We start from the raw sequence: 16,684 nt of genomic DNA, 5'->3' as shown, positions 1-16,684 counted from the left end.
ATGTAAGTTTGTAGTTATTGGTAGTCTCACTTTCTAGAATAAAATATGAAGGGAAATAGGTACCATAAGTCTTCCTATTATTTCTGTGTATCACACAGTGTATTTTGATTTAATGCCTCTCACTGTTGTTACTGAGTCACTGTTGGTTTACTTACTTCATATTTTAGAAAACATCAGGGGTCACATTTAATTACAGTGCAAATTAATTTAAATAAATGTCAGTTTTAATCTGCAGTACTCTATATTTTTAATTTAATACCAACTACTCATTTGTATTTATAATTATAAGGCATAATTGAACACAGGTCTCTTATCTGACAGGAACATCATTATGCTATTGCTCTGTTCATCTGTAAGTACCAAATGTCTTCATACCTCATACAGTCCCTGGTCACAACCACAGTAACTACTCTCCATTGTGTAGCTCCGTTTGATACCAAACTCACGCCACAGAGTAACTCGAGCTGTTGACTCTCGTTCACGTTCAACCCTGAAGCTGCACAGTTGCAGAGAAAATGCAGGAGAGAAGTGTTGCATCAGATGAGGGAGTAGCTGTATGACATGGAATAAAACGTTTTTAGTTGTGTCTTAAGCCATTCTAATATCAGTTCCTTCCATGACTGATGGCTTATTTAAAACAGTTCCATCAATGCTAATTCTTCAGTTGTCTCAAATACAAGTGATCTGTCCCTTAACCTTAATACATATTACAGTCAATGGCAATCCATAAAATTCTAAACATTCACCTCCTTCCTTTCACTCTTCCTACCATTTACCAAACTTGCATTTGGCTCATATAGTTATTGCCATATTCCATGTCATTCCCTAACTTCACTAGTCATTACATGCTATGATCACATAAGTCAGATCACAAATCATTGTATTTTTCTTTCATGCAGTCCATCAACAGAGGCAATGTGTTAAATGTATTATTACAGCACTATAATTACTGAATGGCAATGAAAATTAAGCAGATGCATATACTATAAAATTAATATTTTTCAACTGTGCCGTTACATTAAAATTGTAATTCTCTTTATGCACGGACATACTTAAATCCTGCCTATATTGTACCTCTTGCACTTAAAGCAGTAATACTCACGAGGTAATCTGCAGGATTGTCGGGCACCGAACGATCTATGTCACTCCAACTATCAGAATTTGAACATCCATATAAGAACACGTTCTTACGACGTGAATGTCCATGGTAATCACAGAACACATATGGTGGTTTCTTTAAAACAAATACACAGTATTCAAGTAGACCCTAGAAAAGAAACAATATGGAATAAAGTTCAAGAAGAGACAACTCTTGCCAGCTTTTGTGAAGAAGCAAATAATATGATGCAATAATGACACCATTAACCATCATTCTCTGCCCATCCTCACCACGTCTCTCATAACACCATTGCCCATGATATTCACGTGTAAGCATTCAGTGACTAAAGAATAACTGCATGGATGTTCATGAAATTTGTTGTGGACGTTATGCCATCATAGATTAGTCCAAACTCACACTTTTTAAATTCCCACAATTTGTCCTACCAACCTGACGCATGCGCAAAGTTGTGAGGTGGAATGACGATGACACCATTACCAAAGAACCTCTGCGCATACGTATCATTGGCCTGACGTTATCAGACTACATGACGAAACACCCAGAAGAGAGCCATCTTCTTCATAACTCATCCATCTGTGCGCATTAAATAGCTAGAAAATGGTTAGATTACCAACGTCGCAGATATTCAAAGTCGTACGGTGGGGAGGCTATGACGGCATTACCAATTAACCTCAGGGCATGCGCACTACTGACCTAACCCAGCCTCTTCGCAGCTTATCCGTCTGTGCGCATTTAGTAGCTAGAGCGTGGTTAGACGGATTTTCATAAAATTTGGTACAGACATCATCGAAGACGTAATGGGCCTTGATGAAAGTCATTTCCTGTGGTTTCTAGACGAATGTAAGAAAATGAGGGTGGATGTTGAACTAATTCTGTTGTGGTTTGTGCATGGAAACAGATGTCTGTTCACTCATGCATGGCCTACTAGTTACAACAGACAATAAAAATAAGGCCGGCAGGTGTGGATTCACCAGGCACATGATAAGGATCAGCGGTGGGCTCTTGTGAATATTCATGTTCCATTAAAGGCAGGAATACATTTTGTACCTATTTGTAAGACTAAATTAGCATTTGTGGGTTTTCGGTACACAAACTTCTGCTTATTAATATACATAAACTTACTTTGGTATGGTAGATAACAGGATGCAGATACTTGTTAGGGTGGCTCCAACGGCGATTAAGATCCTCATTTGTCAGACCACATCGGTGGCTAAAAAGGAATAAATGAAACAGAGTAATTCAAGAATATAACTGTACAGACAGACAAAGCTCCACAAAAAGATTATTCATTTCGAAGAACCTTCAGCGGTATAAATGTACTTAGCCGACGTCTCCCTTCATATATTCCTACTGAAATTTTGTATGCATTTCGCATCTGTTCCATGCATATTACACGTTCCGTCCACCTTATCTCCCATGACCTAATTTTCTTAAATAATATTTGGTAAAGAATTTTCTTGTGTGGAATTTTTGTCATTCTCCTGTTAATTTCTATCCCTTGGGTCAAAATATTCTCTTCAGCACCCTGTTCTCAAACTCCTTCAATCTATTTTCTGCACTCATGGCCACAAAAGCTCATAGTTTTTTATATATTAATCTTGCATTCTTACATAGAAGACAAGAAGATAAGGCTTATGAATAAAATAGTAGTAAGCATTCTCGGAATTCAATCTGCTCTTAACATAATCGCGACTGTAATTTTGATATTTTGTTATTTCTAATACGTGAAATTTGCTACGTCTTTGAAGGACTCGTCTGCTGCCTTTACATTATAATTGCAATTTCAAATTCTGGATATTTGCACATCCCCAATATAAATTAACTGATGCATACAACCAATATTATTACTTGCAAAGAATCAAAAAAGTTTCCTTCACTTTAATTCTAAGACAGTTTAGTTTAGTGGTTGAATGTCTTTGGGTCGATTCACGACAGAGACAAGACCGTCTCGGCCATCACAGTGTGGAGTTACTTCCTTATACCACTTCCTGGCGTGGGGATAATGTTCAGGGATTACTTTATCTTTGAGTGTCTACTCCATGTTGCTAACTGGGTCGCTTTTCTCGACTTCACTTGTAGATACTGCCTTAAGCGCTGTATAAAAATACACCCCGTGGTAAGGAACTTGCAATCTGCACTGTCATTGATGGCACAAAATACAAGTTTTTCATGTCTGACGGTGAGTCCAGCCATTAGTGTGAAGACCGCGAACTGCTTTAAAGACCAAATAGGGAGAAGGTTTACCAACCTCCAGCTGGACATCGACTTCTGAACTCGCTGCTTGTGATGTCACAGACGAGGAATGCAGTGCCGACTGGCGGATGGTGTTACCTGATACCCCTTTTTAACAACTTAAGTCAAACAATAGCATCGCGGATAATGAAATGGAGAGGTCTACCTTACGGCACTATACCAGTAGGCCTACATGCTTAGAGTAACTGAGGTAAACCGCTGAAACCTGTCAGGGTATACGGCCTCCGAATCGAGAATACCGACGGTACCTTTTGAATAAGAAGGAATGCTAACACCCAAATATATGTAATTAAATTCTAATAAAATAAAACCGAAAAGGGTAGAGTGAAAAAAATGCTGTCAAATGTTTAACAGGTGGTTGTTGGATCAAATAATTGAAGAATTCAGCGTTTTTTTAGAATGAGATCAGAAAATTAAATGGGGGGAGTGACGGATTGGTGCATTACTTCAGCGAGGAGCGAGTGAAAATCAAAAGGAGACATCTTTCCTGTGCCTTGTCATCATAACATAAACGGTACATGAAGCGCGGAGGTAAAGTTCCATGCATTCTAGACCTTGACATGAGACGGGAGTCGAGAATCGATCGCAAGGCATTCACTGGATACGATGTTGTGCGGACTGCATAGTCAGTCTGGGAAAGAAATCAGTTTCAGCCACTGAAGGGACTCGAACTCCATACTTCAGTCAATATACAGTCATTTGATTACATTTTTTGTCTTGCCATGTCTTTTATTATGATCCGCTTTTGAGAAAACCTATTTTACATTTGAACTTCATGTTATTACATCGTACAGATAAAATATCCTCCGACATGTTTTATAGCAGATGCCAGTACAAATTTAATCGAAATTCATTCGTTTCGGATATTAAAGACGTCAGACAATAGAACTGGTTCGCTCCATGCACTTAGGGCAAAGACCACAAGTTCTGGTGACAGCCTTTCATTGGATTTATGATCACATCGCGCCATGGTCTTTCCGTGGCGTCGAATCAGACGCTTGTGTCAAGCAAACCTCTCAGATTTCAAAATATCAGCAGGTGAAAGATAGCAACCATAGAAACTATGTCATGCTGCCTCCGTCATCAGGGCGATGAATTCATGACCTCTGAAACGTCGGTGGAAATCTACCAGACTACACGGTGCAACAACCCAGAAGACAGCAATCATCTTATAGACTGATGTTTCATGTTATTTAACCTTTCATTTTCACTTACATAAAAACAAAGTTGTTTCGAGCAGAAGAGGCTGTGTTTCTTCGCGAGATATCTGGTTAATATAAATACGATTAAGGATGTTTTCTTCAACTCTAGAGCTTATATAAACTCACTCACTAGCCTCACAGACAAAAATCCTTCTAGAGAAACTGGCAGTGGCTCAGCTCGTCAAGGAGTTCCATGCTCCGTATGGAGCCATCTTGTTCAGAGAGCCAGCCACTACAACCCATCTTGAACCAATTAAATACGGACCACACCAAATTTCTTTAGCATGCATTTTAATATTATTCTCCCATCCACGCCAATGTCATTCAGAATTTCTGACTACAATTTTGTAAGCATGTTTCGTATTCCCATTCGTACTAAATGACCCGCCCATCTCGTCACACTTTATTTATATCGATTGAACGTTATGAACCTCCTCGTTTTGTAATTATCTCCATTCCCTTTGTTACATCCGCCTTTCAGCTCAAAAAATTCTCTGTCAGCACTTTACTGACTAACACCTTGAATGAATTCAATTCTGATAGTATTTGGAAATCCCAGCTTAAAATTTTTGGATCAATCAATCTAAAACCAAATTTATTTTTCGAGTGTTATGCTGCTACGGAACGAAAAGGATTATTTAAAAGAAAACCAGAAGACAGCACCTGGACGTGCTAGTTGCGTATTAGTCATCGCCCGGTTGTTTGTTAAGAGGGGAACGCAGAAACGGAAGTCACGTGCTGAAGACAATGCCCTGTCTAGGAGCGGAACTGCATGCCACGCATATAGACAAAGGGCTAGAGCGGACGAGCGGTTTTCCTGCCGCAGCGGTAAAACTACCGCAACTGCATATTCCTTTTTGCCTGTCCACACGGACGGTGAAATAAACGCATTGTCTGCGGGGTTTTTTTTTCCCCCAGTTGGGAGCTCGATTTTGTGAAGACAGCTCTAGGCTGATAAGTCGAGGTGTGGATTTTGTTGAGACTACGCTGTGTGCGTTTTTTTTTTCCTAAAAGCAAGGACAAGGCGTAGAAATAAATTTTGGTTTCCTCCACTTGTAAGTCAAAGATTGTAAGGGGTAATAAATATGATGAAAATACCTCTTGGAAAACGTCCACTTGGAAGACCGAGATGTGAAAACAGAGTATGGAGAGATTTTAGGAAAAAGGGGTTATGATAATGGGATTGGATAGAACTGGGTTAGGAGTGTTCAATGGGAAGCTTTGTTATTAACGGTGTTCAATAGCTGAACGATTATGAACTTCTCATGAGGGTCTCTGGTCAATGGTGAGAGTGATCCAGTTGATTCATTAGTTGCGTGTTAGAGGCAAAGTATTTTCGAGGACTGGATTACACAAACGAAAAGCCACTGGAGGGACCACGTAATATGAAAATATTTCCACCGCCAACAAAACGAACCCCGGCCTGATTTGCTCCCAACAGATGCATTTGCTGTGCGGATGTCCAAGGCATCACTTGGCGCTGAAGGTTCACGACGAGGCCCTCTGGAGGCTCTTCAAAACCTGATCTCTCAACATTCCATTACCCACGGTCACGCGGTACAGTTACACATAAACACAAACACACGATCGTCTTATTAAACTAGTGATCCTGACTGTATAATGAAGCCCGCGTGAAAGCAGCTGTAACAGTAAAGTGTAACTGAAGTGGTTTCCACGACGCGAGAATGTAGACTGCAGTTGCATGTCACAGTTTTCATTCACTAGGCACGCATTACTTGCACAAAGTGAGTTTCATGGTTTTCCTCAGGCCCTCCAGCAAATTCTGGATATAGTACCTTAAATTAACACCACGATCGGTTCTTCCCATGTCCTTTCCAATTCATTGCTCACTAATCATCCGATCACGCGACGTAAAAAATATGACCTACTGGCAGCGTCGGAAATCAAACCCCGGTCGTTCAATCTGAAGCCGGACAGGAGACAGATTTAGTTGCATTGTCGTTCACTCTGTGTTCTTTCCAGAACTTGTTTTGTTTTCGACTGAAAAGCCTGATAATTTCAATTAGAATATAAAATCAATTGTTGCACCTTCAACCCGGAGGACGGAGGCAGAATATTCCCCAAGCATATTTATATTGGACGAGACTACACAACGCAAAAGACAAACAGATCACATTTATAGAAAATCAGACGACCCATTATACACTCGTATGGCAAAGTTTTGTAGTCTGTGCTGCACAGACAACGTATTTCATATAGAGAACACTGACAGGTAGTTAAGATGGAATTGGCTGCCTTAGGCAACGTCTTCAGAATCCTATTGTTAGAGGAAAGGGTGTCTGAGTATGTTAATCGACTGTTAAGGTACACAGGTACATGCCACTACAGCGATTATAACGCCGTCTGGAGAATTTCAAGGCCAACTAAAATTGTAAATTGTAGATACTGTATTCAAGAACTATCTTCTGGTTTTTATGCAAAGGCAGAGTTGTTCTGCCTAAGCAATGGCCCATACTGAGAAAGTGGACACAAATCTTCACGTATTATCTGCGAGATTTCAGGTTCTCGCGGCTACGAGTGTGAAGATAGCTGTTTTCTGGGGTGCTGCGCTGTGTAGTCTGGCAGATATTGACAAGACGTTTCAGAGGTGCTTACTGTCTTCATCATCAGGACCGTAATAGTAGAGTGAGTAAGCACTTCTGAATCGTCGGTCACGGCGCAACATCCCAGAAGAAAGCCATCTTCATCCAAGTACTATTAATCTTGGCAATGGATGGAAGCCTCCAACTCCGACCGCTTCTACTCGGGGGACCTCCTCCGATACTCACTGGAGCGTCTTCATGTGTTACATGTCCAGCCCATTTCATCCTACATTAACTATTTAAAGCCGAATGGTAACTACATGTAGCAGCTGCTTTAAAAGTCAGCCATTTTGCATTTATGGATTCTTATGATTCTTGGAATAAACAGCGTTAACCAGTTGATCTTTGTAAAGGTGACTTTTTTGCGGTATGGACTGAATCTTATTTACTATTTCGACGACCTCAAGGGGTTTACTAAGAATGATTCATAACATAGCTAACCAACGCAGACATTTCTAAAAATATTTTCTTCCTGTCAGATGAGACAGATGAGCGAGCGTGTATTTATGATCACACAAACATGGCTGCACCTGACCAGCGTCGTTAATTCGTTAGTGATGAGTGGAGTGGGATGGAGAGGGGAAGATGAAGTTCCCAGTTCCCCTTATTTCAGAGTGCCAACACCCCCCAACCCCGCCTCTGCCCTTCGTCATATCCGCTAACTACAAACCGAGGGCACAAAAGACGCGGGATACTGCGGAGCGTACACAGACACATTCTCTCGCGGAGACATCAACGACCGGTTAGAACAGGAACCTCAGCCACACGCTGCAATGACGACCGCTGGAAGCTGGATATCAGCCACAGTACTCTTATTAGCTACTATAGTATCAATTTGTGGTAAGTAGACGAGTCATTCTGTACGTTAAACTGGCTAAGAAAAAACCCGAGCACCCGAACAGAATTAAATATTAGTGTATCTTATAAGTAAAAGCAGGGGAGGAGTACAGATTTTTAAGCTCATCATTACGCAGTTTTCTCCATGCCCCATTGTCTTCTCTCCTAGGCCCAAATATCCTCCTCAAACACCTGCAATCTGTGTTCCTCCCTCTGAGTGAGTGAGAGACCATGTTTCGCACCCATACAAAACAACAGGCAAGATTATTGTTTTGTATACTTTAATTTTCAGGTTCTTAGAAATCAGACGGGAAGACAAAATATTTTGAACTGAGAAGTAGCAAGCATTTTCGGAATTTAGTCTCCTCCTAACTTCCTCATGATATCATTTTGATTTGTTATTGTCGTTCCCAGATATTTGAACTTCGTTACAATAACATATTTGTATATTCAATAAATTAACACAAAAATAAATGTAGCATGAAGTAAAATTGCAAAAAGAAAAAAAAATCATTTTTAAAACAAGCATAAAGCAGGAATACAAGCTTCAAATCATGTTTATTGTAAAAACCTTAATTATTTTGGAAAACGAAACACCATTTCACATGGTCAAATCACGAGATTTCTCATTTCAGAATTATATATATATATATATATATATATATATATATATATATATATATACACACACACACGCTTTTTCCGTAATGCTTATATTAGTAACTGAAAAAGGAAACTGTAATTTATGTTGTTTTTACTGGGATAATAAGTCGATTGGTCTACAGAACCCTTACGAAAAATGGATAACACTTAAGTTTTGCATTTCTGTATTTTTAGATACAATATGTAACGAGAAACAAAAATATTAACTGAATGCCACCAGGCATTTTGTAAACTTGACACAGAGTAAGTTCAATGTCTCTGAACGTAATGAAGTAAGCAACCTTCTCAGCACAAGAAGCCTTATATAGATTAGTACCCAGCTAATGAACCCGGAATGGAGAGAGTCTATATAAATCTATTGACATGCAGAATGTGTCTTAGGAGAACCGTCTTGTATGTGCTGCCCAAAAATAGAAGATGAATGATGCTCACACGACGGTCTTCTTAGAATAGAACTGTAATTTGTTTCCTTCTTAGACGATTTAACAACGCTTCTCAAATTTCACATAAACAGTTTAGACAGCTGTTTTCTACGGTTACAAGACGTGGTGTCTTTACACGGCTGTTTTGAAAATGAAATGCTCGGGAAAATATTCAGACCTAAGTAGGAAGAAACAAAAGATCTGATGTGGCCCTGGAAAGATGGATTGACAGTAAAAAAGATTTCCCTCTGAACAACGCCATGAAAGCGTACGAGGGGGATGAAAGTAAAAACTCCATACATTCTTACTCTCGGTACTAGACGGTGGTGAACAGTTAGCTTCAGGCTCCTACCTCTTGAACCCCTCCCCCCAAGGAGAAGCCACCTAGTAACAAGCGGATGATTCCGATTTAAACCCTATTCCTACTGGAACTCTGATCGTGGTCACTTACCAACTGAGCTTTCCGGTTTTATGTTGCATTAGCGAAGAATCTTATGTTGGGATGCAATGTCCTTCATGTCATTTTTTGAACTCGCGTGTGAATAACCCATCTGCAGACTACCTAATAACCTTCACCATGAAATAGGAATAAAACAAAAGGTCTTTACCACCTAATAGAACGTGCGCATTTTATTCTGCAAAGAAAACAGTGACTCATGAAACCATGACTGGCAATGGACGTAGAAGACCGGCAGGAACACTCCCCCAGTTGCGGTATGCATCTGCAGCGCCAGACAGTGCTATTATAGGATACGAACAAGACGGCAGAAAAGGAACTGCTTGTCGTGCTAGAATGCTACAATGTTGCCAGATCTTCCAGTCGAAAGTGCGGTTGTACACCAATCAGCACAGGGATCTCGAGACTAGGCAACTTCGTATTCAAGTCCGGATTCTCCACCTTTCACTCGAAGTAATTAAACTCTACGTCTTTAGATCGTCTGTGCAAAATCTAACGCTTACAACATTTGCCTCACATTTTAAAAAAAAAGCAAAATAAAACTTCACCAACATCAAATATCAGGATGAAACAGTGTTTTGACCGAACAGTTATATTAAGCTATGAAAGCCGAGACAGAATTCAGTTCAGTAGCAGCAAGGATGACTGACATTGATTGGCGAAATTCTCATTCCTTGCTATCGCGCAAAATAACAGCCACCCGCCTTCTTGTTCGAAACGAAGAATGGTACTGCACTGCACGCGGCAGGCGCTTTGGCCAACAGAATCAGTTAGTCTTCCCAATTCATTATTCACCGGCATCTTTTCTACAATAACAAACTAACTATTTATTGAAAAACGAATACTCTGCTACCAATAAATTCCCAGTTTTAATGGAACTCGAATACTTACGTAAAAACGTGTTCGCAAAACCTCTTCGATGAGCCTTATCATGAACCAATTTAATCCAGTAAATACCCTCATACATATTCTACACGAAAATTGTAATTACATCCGATCTTCTATGGTAGTTTTCCTAAGCGTTATCTTTCCCTAAGGTTTTTCCATTAAAATTGCGCATATTTTATTTATTTATATATCTGGCTGATTTACAGTGCTTTACATTGATTGCGTTAAGACAGTGTTGAACAATAGGATTATCAGTGAATAACGAATTGTAATGTATGTAAAAGGAAATGGTCGGGACCTAATTTAAGGTAATATCCTTGCATATGCCTCGTGACTGAAGAAAGCCTCACAGCTATCTGAGCCGAGATCTGAACCCAGGAACTCCGGAATACGAAACAGAAGTGCTAACCACTCGACAGCGACGTTCATTTACGTGCATTTCTGATCCCCTCCATGTGTATTGTACCAGCCACATCATCCTCTTATTTTTAATAAAAATGGTGATATCAGACCGACGACTAGGGACTTGTGTTAACATTTCGTGACATTATAGTCTTTTACGGTGAGGTATCCTTAAATCTTCACCAACTCCAGCTGGAGAACTACTGAATGAAGTTACTTTCCATATTTTGAAGCCAATGGTACTGGACAAGTAATACAAATTGTTACTTCATTATGTCCAATATACTCCTTAGCATTTTGGCACATTGTTCTCAAACTTCCAATTACAGCGTCAGACCCCAAGACTATTCAACATTTGTGGCTGAGAAAGAATTTTTAAATATGCATGAACCAACACTACGTATTTACATGAGGTTGTCACAAAATTCCACACAGGTCAGCGCATCACTACCATTCAGCTGGATGGGGTCCAGTATTTCATAAGCCGTATGAACCCATACTCGCCTGAGCTAAACTACTTCTTGGCCTATCAGTACTGTCGCTCCATTGGGCTTCAACTGGCTTCTTTTGAATCGAAAGAGAAAGCAGATTCCATGGCTCAATACCTTATTAATGCAGGTAAGTAAACATTCACAGTGTTGAATACTGTCATCACGTCAGAATGATCCATAACTGGTCACATTTCTTCCTGAGATACTAACAGCTGAGAGCTAGTCAAAATATTCCCTGATTTTTATGGAACCCAAAACTTTGGTGCACAAGAGCCGACAACTACACTGGTTTACATCCTGAACCACACAAATCCATGCCCTCCCACCCTATTTAATAAAGAACCATTTTAATATTATCCTCCCATACATGCCTAGGTCTTTTGCATGTTATATTACCTTAGGATTCACAACCAAAATTATGTACAGACTTCTCATCTCCATGCCCTGATCATCTCATCTTTTTTTGACTTGATCATCCTAATATGTGGTGAAGAGTATGAAGTATGGAGCTCGTCACTATGTAATTTTCTTCAGTCACCTGCTCCTATTTTCTTCTCTATGGTTCAAATATTCTCCCCAGAACTTTGTTCTTGAACACCCTTAATCTAATTTCTATCCTCAGGATGACAGACCAAGTTTCACATCCATACAAAACAACAGGTAAGATTGTAGTTTTGTAAATTTGTGTCTTCAGGTTGTTAGATGAGAGGTAAAATAATTATAACATCCTAGCTTTCATTTTTCTAAGACAGTAGACAGTGATGAATCACGTGCAGTGAGGCCAAAAAAAACAAAAACATTTTGAGTTTGGACACCCCTGCACATATGAACTTCTTGTAATTCCACCAGTTCCAAGAAGTATACAAATAGGTACGTTGTGTCTTGCGCCCAAGGTTACAATGGTCACGACTACTGGACATCAGGTAACCGACTTGGCACTGACATGCTCATCTGGATGAGCTCTGGTGCCACCTTCAACGCTACATTCGATTACATGAGGAAGGCGTTTGGTAACGATCTGGACACCAGCACCAACGGCCCTAGTGGCGAAGACTCTACTGAGACCGGCCCCAGCACATCAGCAAAACCAGTGTCTGCAAGATGGGCCCGCCACAGACAAGGGTAAGTTTGCGCTAACTTAAGCTTATCCACCACCTCAACACCATGCAAATTGGCAAGAGTGTAAATATGCAAGCACAACACTTTCAGGGGTGTGTATATTAGCATGTATTTCAACATACATTTGAATTTAATTTGGTTGAATTTTAAAACTGTCACAGTAAGTCTGACAACGAAATGGTATGGGACTTTGAAATGTCAGATTAATCAGACTCAATCTGACAAAGAGGTGTTTCTAAAATGGTGGCCTACAGTGGAATTTCAGCCAATCAGAATATTCTAATTAGCATCTCAGTTTACTACAGCAAGAAAAATGTTAGTGAATAACATCAAATACGTCCACCATCTTTAGATCAAACCACCAACACAAATGTTTAATTGGCATCAGTTGGGTGGTTTCACATATAAAACGTGCAGCTGCACAGACACACCTCCCTATTATGTGTTCATTATGCACACTTCATACACAGAACTCATATAAACTATTGCATTTCTGAATGACTGAAGACTTTTCATTTGACAAGAATTGACCAACTGGAAATGTTTTCTGCTTGCTCAGTCGAGACAGCAGCTTGAAGACTGGCTGTGTGACACTCAAGGCACCAGACCTGGAGTGGGATACTGATGACTGTGAAGGGAACAAGGATTTCATTTGCGAGCAGACAAGATGCTATTATTACAACTATGGCTCTATTCCAGTCTCCACATCTCAGGGGTAAGCAGGTGAGAAAATTAAATATGGTACAACTTCACAATCGCATATGAGCCATTAATATGACTCAAACACAACTCCACCTACATATGTAAAAATGTAATAACTGGCAGTTATACACAAGAAGATTTACTAGTCCAAATTAATTTGGTTCTTACATGATAATGTTCATCAGGGAACTTATTGCATAATGAAAACAATTATTTTGTACCGGTGGCTGAAATTGCATTACTTCATACTGTCCTGATCTAATAATATAAAAAGGAAATGCAATTTTCATATAATAGGGATTGTGATTGTGTGGTAATAACACTTAATGATAAATGCAAAGAAATTTTTTGTAAGAAAACATGAAGGGGAGAAACAATGTGGCATAAATGGAAGGACAACATTAAAAAGTATATTAATAAAACAGGGTGCAGGGTGTGGAGTTGACTGAACTAGTGAATCTACTAAGTGTGTATTTTATTGGCAGTCACATCAATTTATCACTGTGCCTCCACTGGGAAAATGCTAATATATACACAAATAATGATCTTATATTCTACAGAAACAACAAAGTCAACAAACCAACAAAAGAAACAACAACTGAAGAAACGGATTCTACAAATGTAACCTCTGTACCAAGAAACAACAGCAACACCCCACTAGGACCACTCTTGAATTTCACAATCAATCGCCATATAACATTAAGACCCAATGCACATGATGTTCAGACCTCGCAACAGTCTTCAACGCCCGCTGCTGACCTGTCACTTGGAGGGAACCCTGCAGCCAGAGCTGTATCTGACAGAGACACTGACAACAATGTGGTATATGTAACAGCAATTGGTGCAAACAATGATCAACAAGCTGTTGCATATGTCAACATGAATGCTGGCTTCAATGCTGATCAAATTTCAAATGTTGAAATAACAACAAAGAAAGCAAATGACAAACCTAATATTGGGCTTCTTAATGAAGATGACTTGTCGACAACAATAAGCATAACAACATCAAAGATAACACACTAAAGAACTAAATATGATAAGGTGAAAGCCTCAATTACTTTTAGACATGTAACAGCACCATGATTTAATTAATGCTCTTACTAAGCAGTACTAAGTTGTAATTGTTAGACTGTTTTTTTAAAAGTTAAATAATGCTTACAAGTCAGATATCTCTGCCTAAGGTGAAGACAGAGTAAAGTTTCAACAACAACAGCAACAAAATCAAAAACTGAAGCCGTTATTCATCTGAAATAATGTTACAACAGACATCACTACACAGAAACCTTCATGGTGCATACATTAAGAATTCATCTCTTGGGTTAAGATAAGCTCAATCTTCATTACTTTTCAATGTCGGTGAGTTGGTAGTGTGTGTTGTTCTACAAACCATTGAATTACAAATGTTTATGGTGTCTTCAGTTACAACATCCATAACCAATTCACTGTTGACACATCCATTGACTATTCTCTGTTAACATATTTCATTTTGCTTGTGGTCTTTAGATTACTGTAGGAATGTAGTTCCTTGTATAAGATATAACGGAATAAAGGTACTCTAAAATCAGGAAGTTCTGGTAAGAACCTGTGAGCCGGTTTTTAAATACTTCAATCAGTACAGACAGACCAGTACAAATTATGAATATGTTGTCCTTAGTGCTTAAACACGCATCATGTCACATGGGGGAGTAGAGGTATATACCATTAATTCATGAACTTAGATGTAGGTAAGTGGTTAGCTTCATGTTCAGTCTACAGTATCCCTCCACCCTCCCATTTGTTAGGAGGCTGGGTGGGCCCCAGAGCCAATCTGACTGTGATAACTATGAGAGAAACCTCTTACTCCTGCCAGGAATCAAACCCTGGTCATCCAGCCTATAGTCTAGTCACCATACTGACTGAGCTGCTGGATTTGGTTGCATGATTATAAATAAATAAACAACTGATGAAAGTTCTCCTGTTAGGCATATTTAACGACAATGATTCCCATTACTTAAAGTTGTCAGGCAAAATCTCAAATTTTAACTCTCAGAATATTTGTAATTCTTAGCATATAAAATCTGTTATGTATTTTCATGATTTATCACCATAACAAATCTGACAGTCAATAACCAGTTACTGCCAGCAAGAGAATGTTAATATAAAATTAGCATAGTTGTAAGCTATCTTAAAATGTTTTTTCAAAGATATGTCATCAGACAGAATAGTGACTCCCATCTTAGAAGTTTACATGACTGCCAATGTTGGAAAATTAAAAAGTAAAAAAATCAGGTGGTTTCTAATAATGTGACGTTCACCTGAAGATACACATATTACTTGACTTGGCAAATGTTAGAGGAGGAGACAGACAGACATACACACACAAACCACCATCATGATAAAACAAGACTACCTTCCCTTATAAAATATGAAAAAAGTTTGAAAGTGTCAAAGATAATGAAGACAATGATATAAAAAACTACAATTTTTATGAATGTTCAATCAACATATATTCATATTAGCACATCTGAAAAAGTAATACCCCATTTTTAGTATATTTATAGAGTTTCTGATACAACAAATCTGCAAAAAATGTGCCAAACTTACTCTGACAGTTTCAACCCTGAACTCATTACCTGATGTCTATTAGAAACATTAAATTTAATTTACTGAATAGCTTTCAATTAAAGAAACGCATTCATAAGATGAATAGTTAGTGTAGGTATTTACAGCACTTACCAGCCATTTATAACACCTTCCATGTTGAGCATTGGGATTATCTTGAACACATATTTACTGCGCAAACTAACAGCTGCTGGAGAATTACTCAATAGCTTCTCAAGTGTTCCTTGCATCACCCAAGAGGAATTGCTCTCGCCTGGGTGCACACGAGCAGTGAGGAAAATAATTTCCCTCATCTGGAAGCACCAATGTTGATATTAAAAACTGTACACCATAACTACTCCAAACAGGACATATTACAAACTTTACTATATATGAAGAGACAGAAATTTGTCTATAAGTGAAATAAATTAATAGTCTTCATGGCAATATGTTGTTTAATGAATTCAATGCTGATATGAAGTCTATTTTATTTTTGAATATGTACTATTTATTCTCTGTACATCAAAATATGCACTGAATAACATAAATATAAGTCCAAAAAGCAAAACAAATGTTATTAGAAGTTTTGACACATAAATATCACAATAGTTAGGCATATTTTGTTCTATGTAATCACCCTGATTTTCCAATGCATATGGTCAAATATCTCACAAGTTTCCTCATTCAATAAGGGCTTCCCCCCCTCCCAACCTTTATCCATTCTTAATTTGATGTATTTACCGCAACTGAGTTGGTCTCTGATTCTGCAGCTGTAACAGTGATCAGCGGCGTCTCATTGTTATTCAGAGATGAACAGATAGACTCTGCACGAAAGTAAATTGAAGTAGAATCTACTGATACAGACCATTTCCATATCTGAGCCTGAAATAGGAAAAGTACATATGTGAAAGTATGAAGAGATTTTTGCAGGAAAATCAAACTATT

At 38.8% G+C, this 16,684-nt stretch overlaps 2 protein-coding genes across 9 annotated transcripts in view; one reads left to right on the top strand and one right to left on the bottom strand.

The window, feature by feature from the left end:
• Positions 1 to 16,684, bottom strand: part of LOC110832824 (cytosolic carboxypeptidase 1) — a 48,854-nt gene that overhangs the window by 3,326 nt on the left and 28,844 nt on the right. For all 7 annotated transcript variants that reach the window (XM_087356821.1, XM_022070181.2, XM_087356824.1 and 4 more), the window contains 5 exons: positions 16,481 to 16,621; positions 15,875 to 16,053; positions 2,243 to 2,330; positions 1,103 to 1,267; positions 376 to 552 (listed from right to left, as the gene is read on the bottom strand). In XM_087356821.1, coding sequence (XP_087212947.1) covers positions 376 to 552; positions 1,103 to 1,267; positions 2,243 to 2,330; positions 15,875 to 16,053; positions 16,481 to 16,621 — 750 coding nt within the window. The remainder of the gene's footprint in view (positions 1 to 375; positions 553 to 1,102; positions 1,268 to 2,242; positions 2,331 to 15,874; positions 16,054 to 16,480; positions 16,622 to 16,684) is intronic.
• Positions 7,857 to 14,727, top strand: nw (narrow). Of its 2 annotated transcripts, XM_022070195.2 has the most exons (5): positions 7,857 to 8,018; positions 11,283 to 11,465; positions 12,232 to 12,460; positions 13,017 to 13,172; positions 13,720 to 14,727. In XM_022070195.2, the coding sequence occupies exons 1-5, from the start codon at positions 7,952 to 7,954 to the stop codon at positions 14,180 to 14,182; spliced, it is 1,098 nt and encodes a 365-aa protein (XP_021925887.1). In that variant the 5' UTR covers positions 7,857 to 7,951; the 3' UTR covers positions 14,183 to 14,727. The 2 variants fall into 2 exon arrangements, with proteins under 2 accessions (XP_021925887.1, XP_087212957.1); XM_087356831.1 differs by lacking the exon at positions 13,720 to 14,727 and having other exon boundaries at positions 13,017 to 13,180.

The sequence above is a fragment of the Zootermopsis nevadensis genome, unplaced genomic scaffold (genome assembly GCF_977971745.1).
Source record: "Zootermopsis nevadensis isolate Lab colony 2312 unplaced genomic scaffold, Znev_1.0 Znev_ptg000028l, whole genome shotgun sequence".
Classification (NCBI taxonomy): domain Eukaryota; kingdom Metazoa; phylum Arthropoda; class Insecta; order Blattodea; family Termopsidae; genus Zootermopsis; species Zootermopsis nevadensis.
The sequence above is the reverse complement of the archived record's forward strand: the minus strand, read 5'-3'. Positions and strand labels throughout refer to the sequence as shown.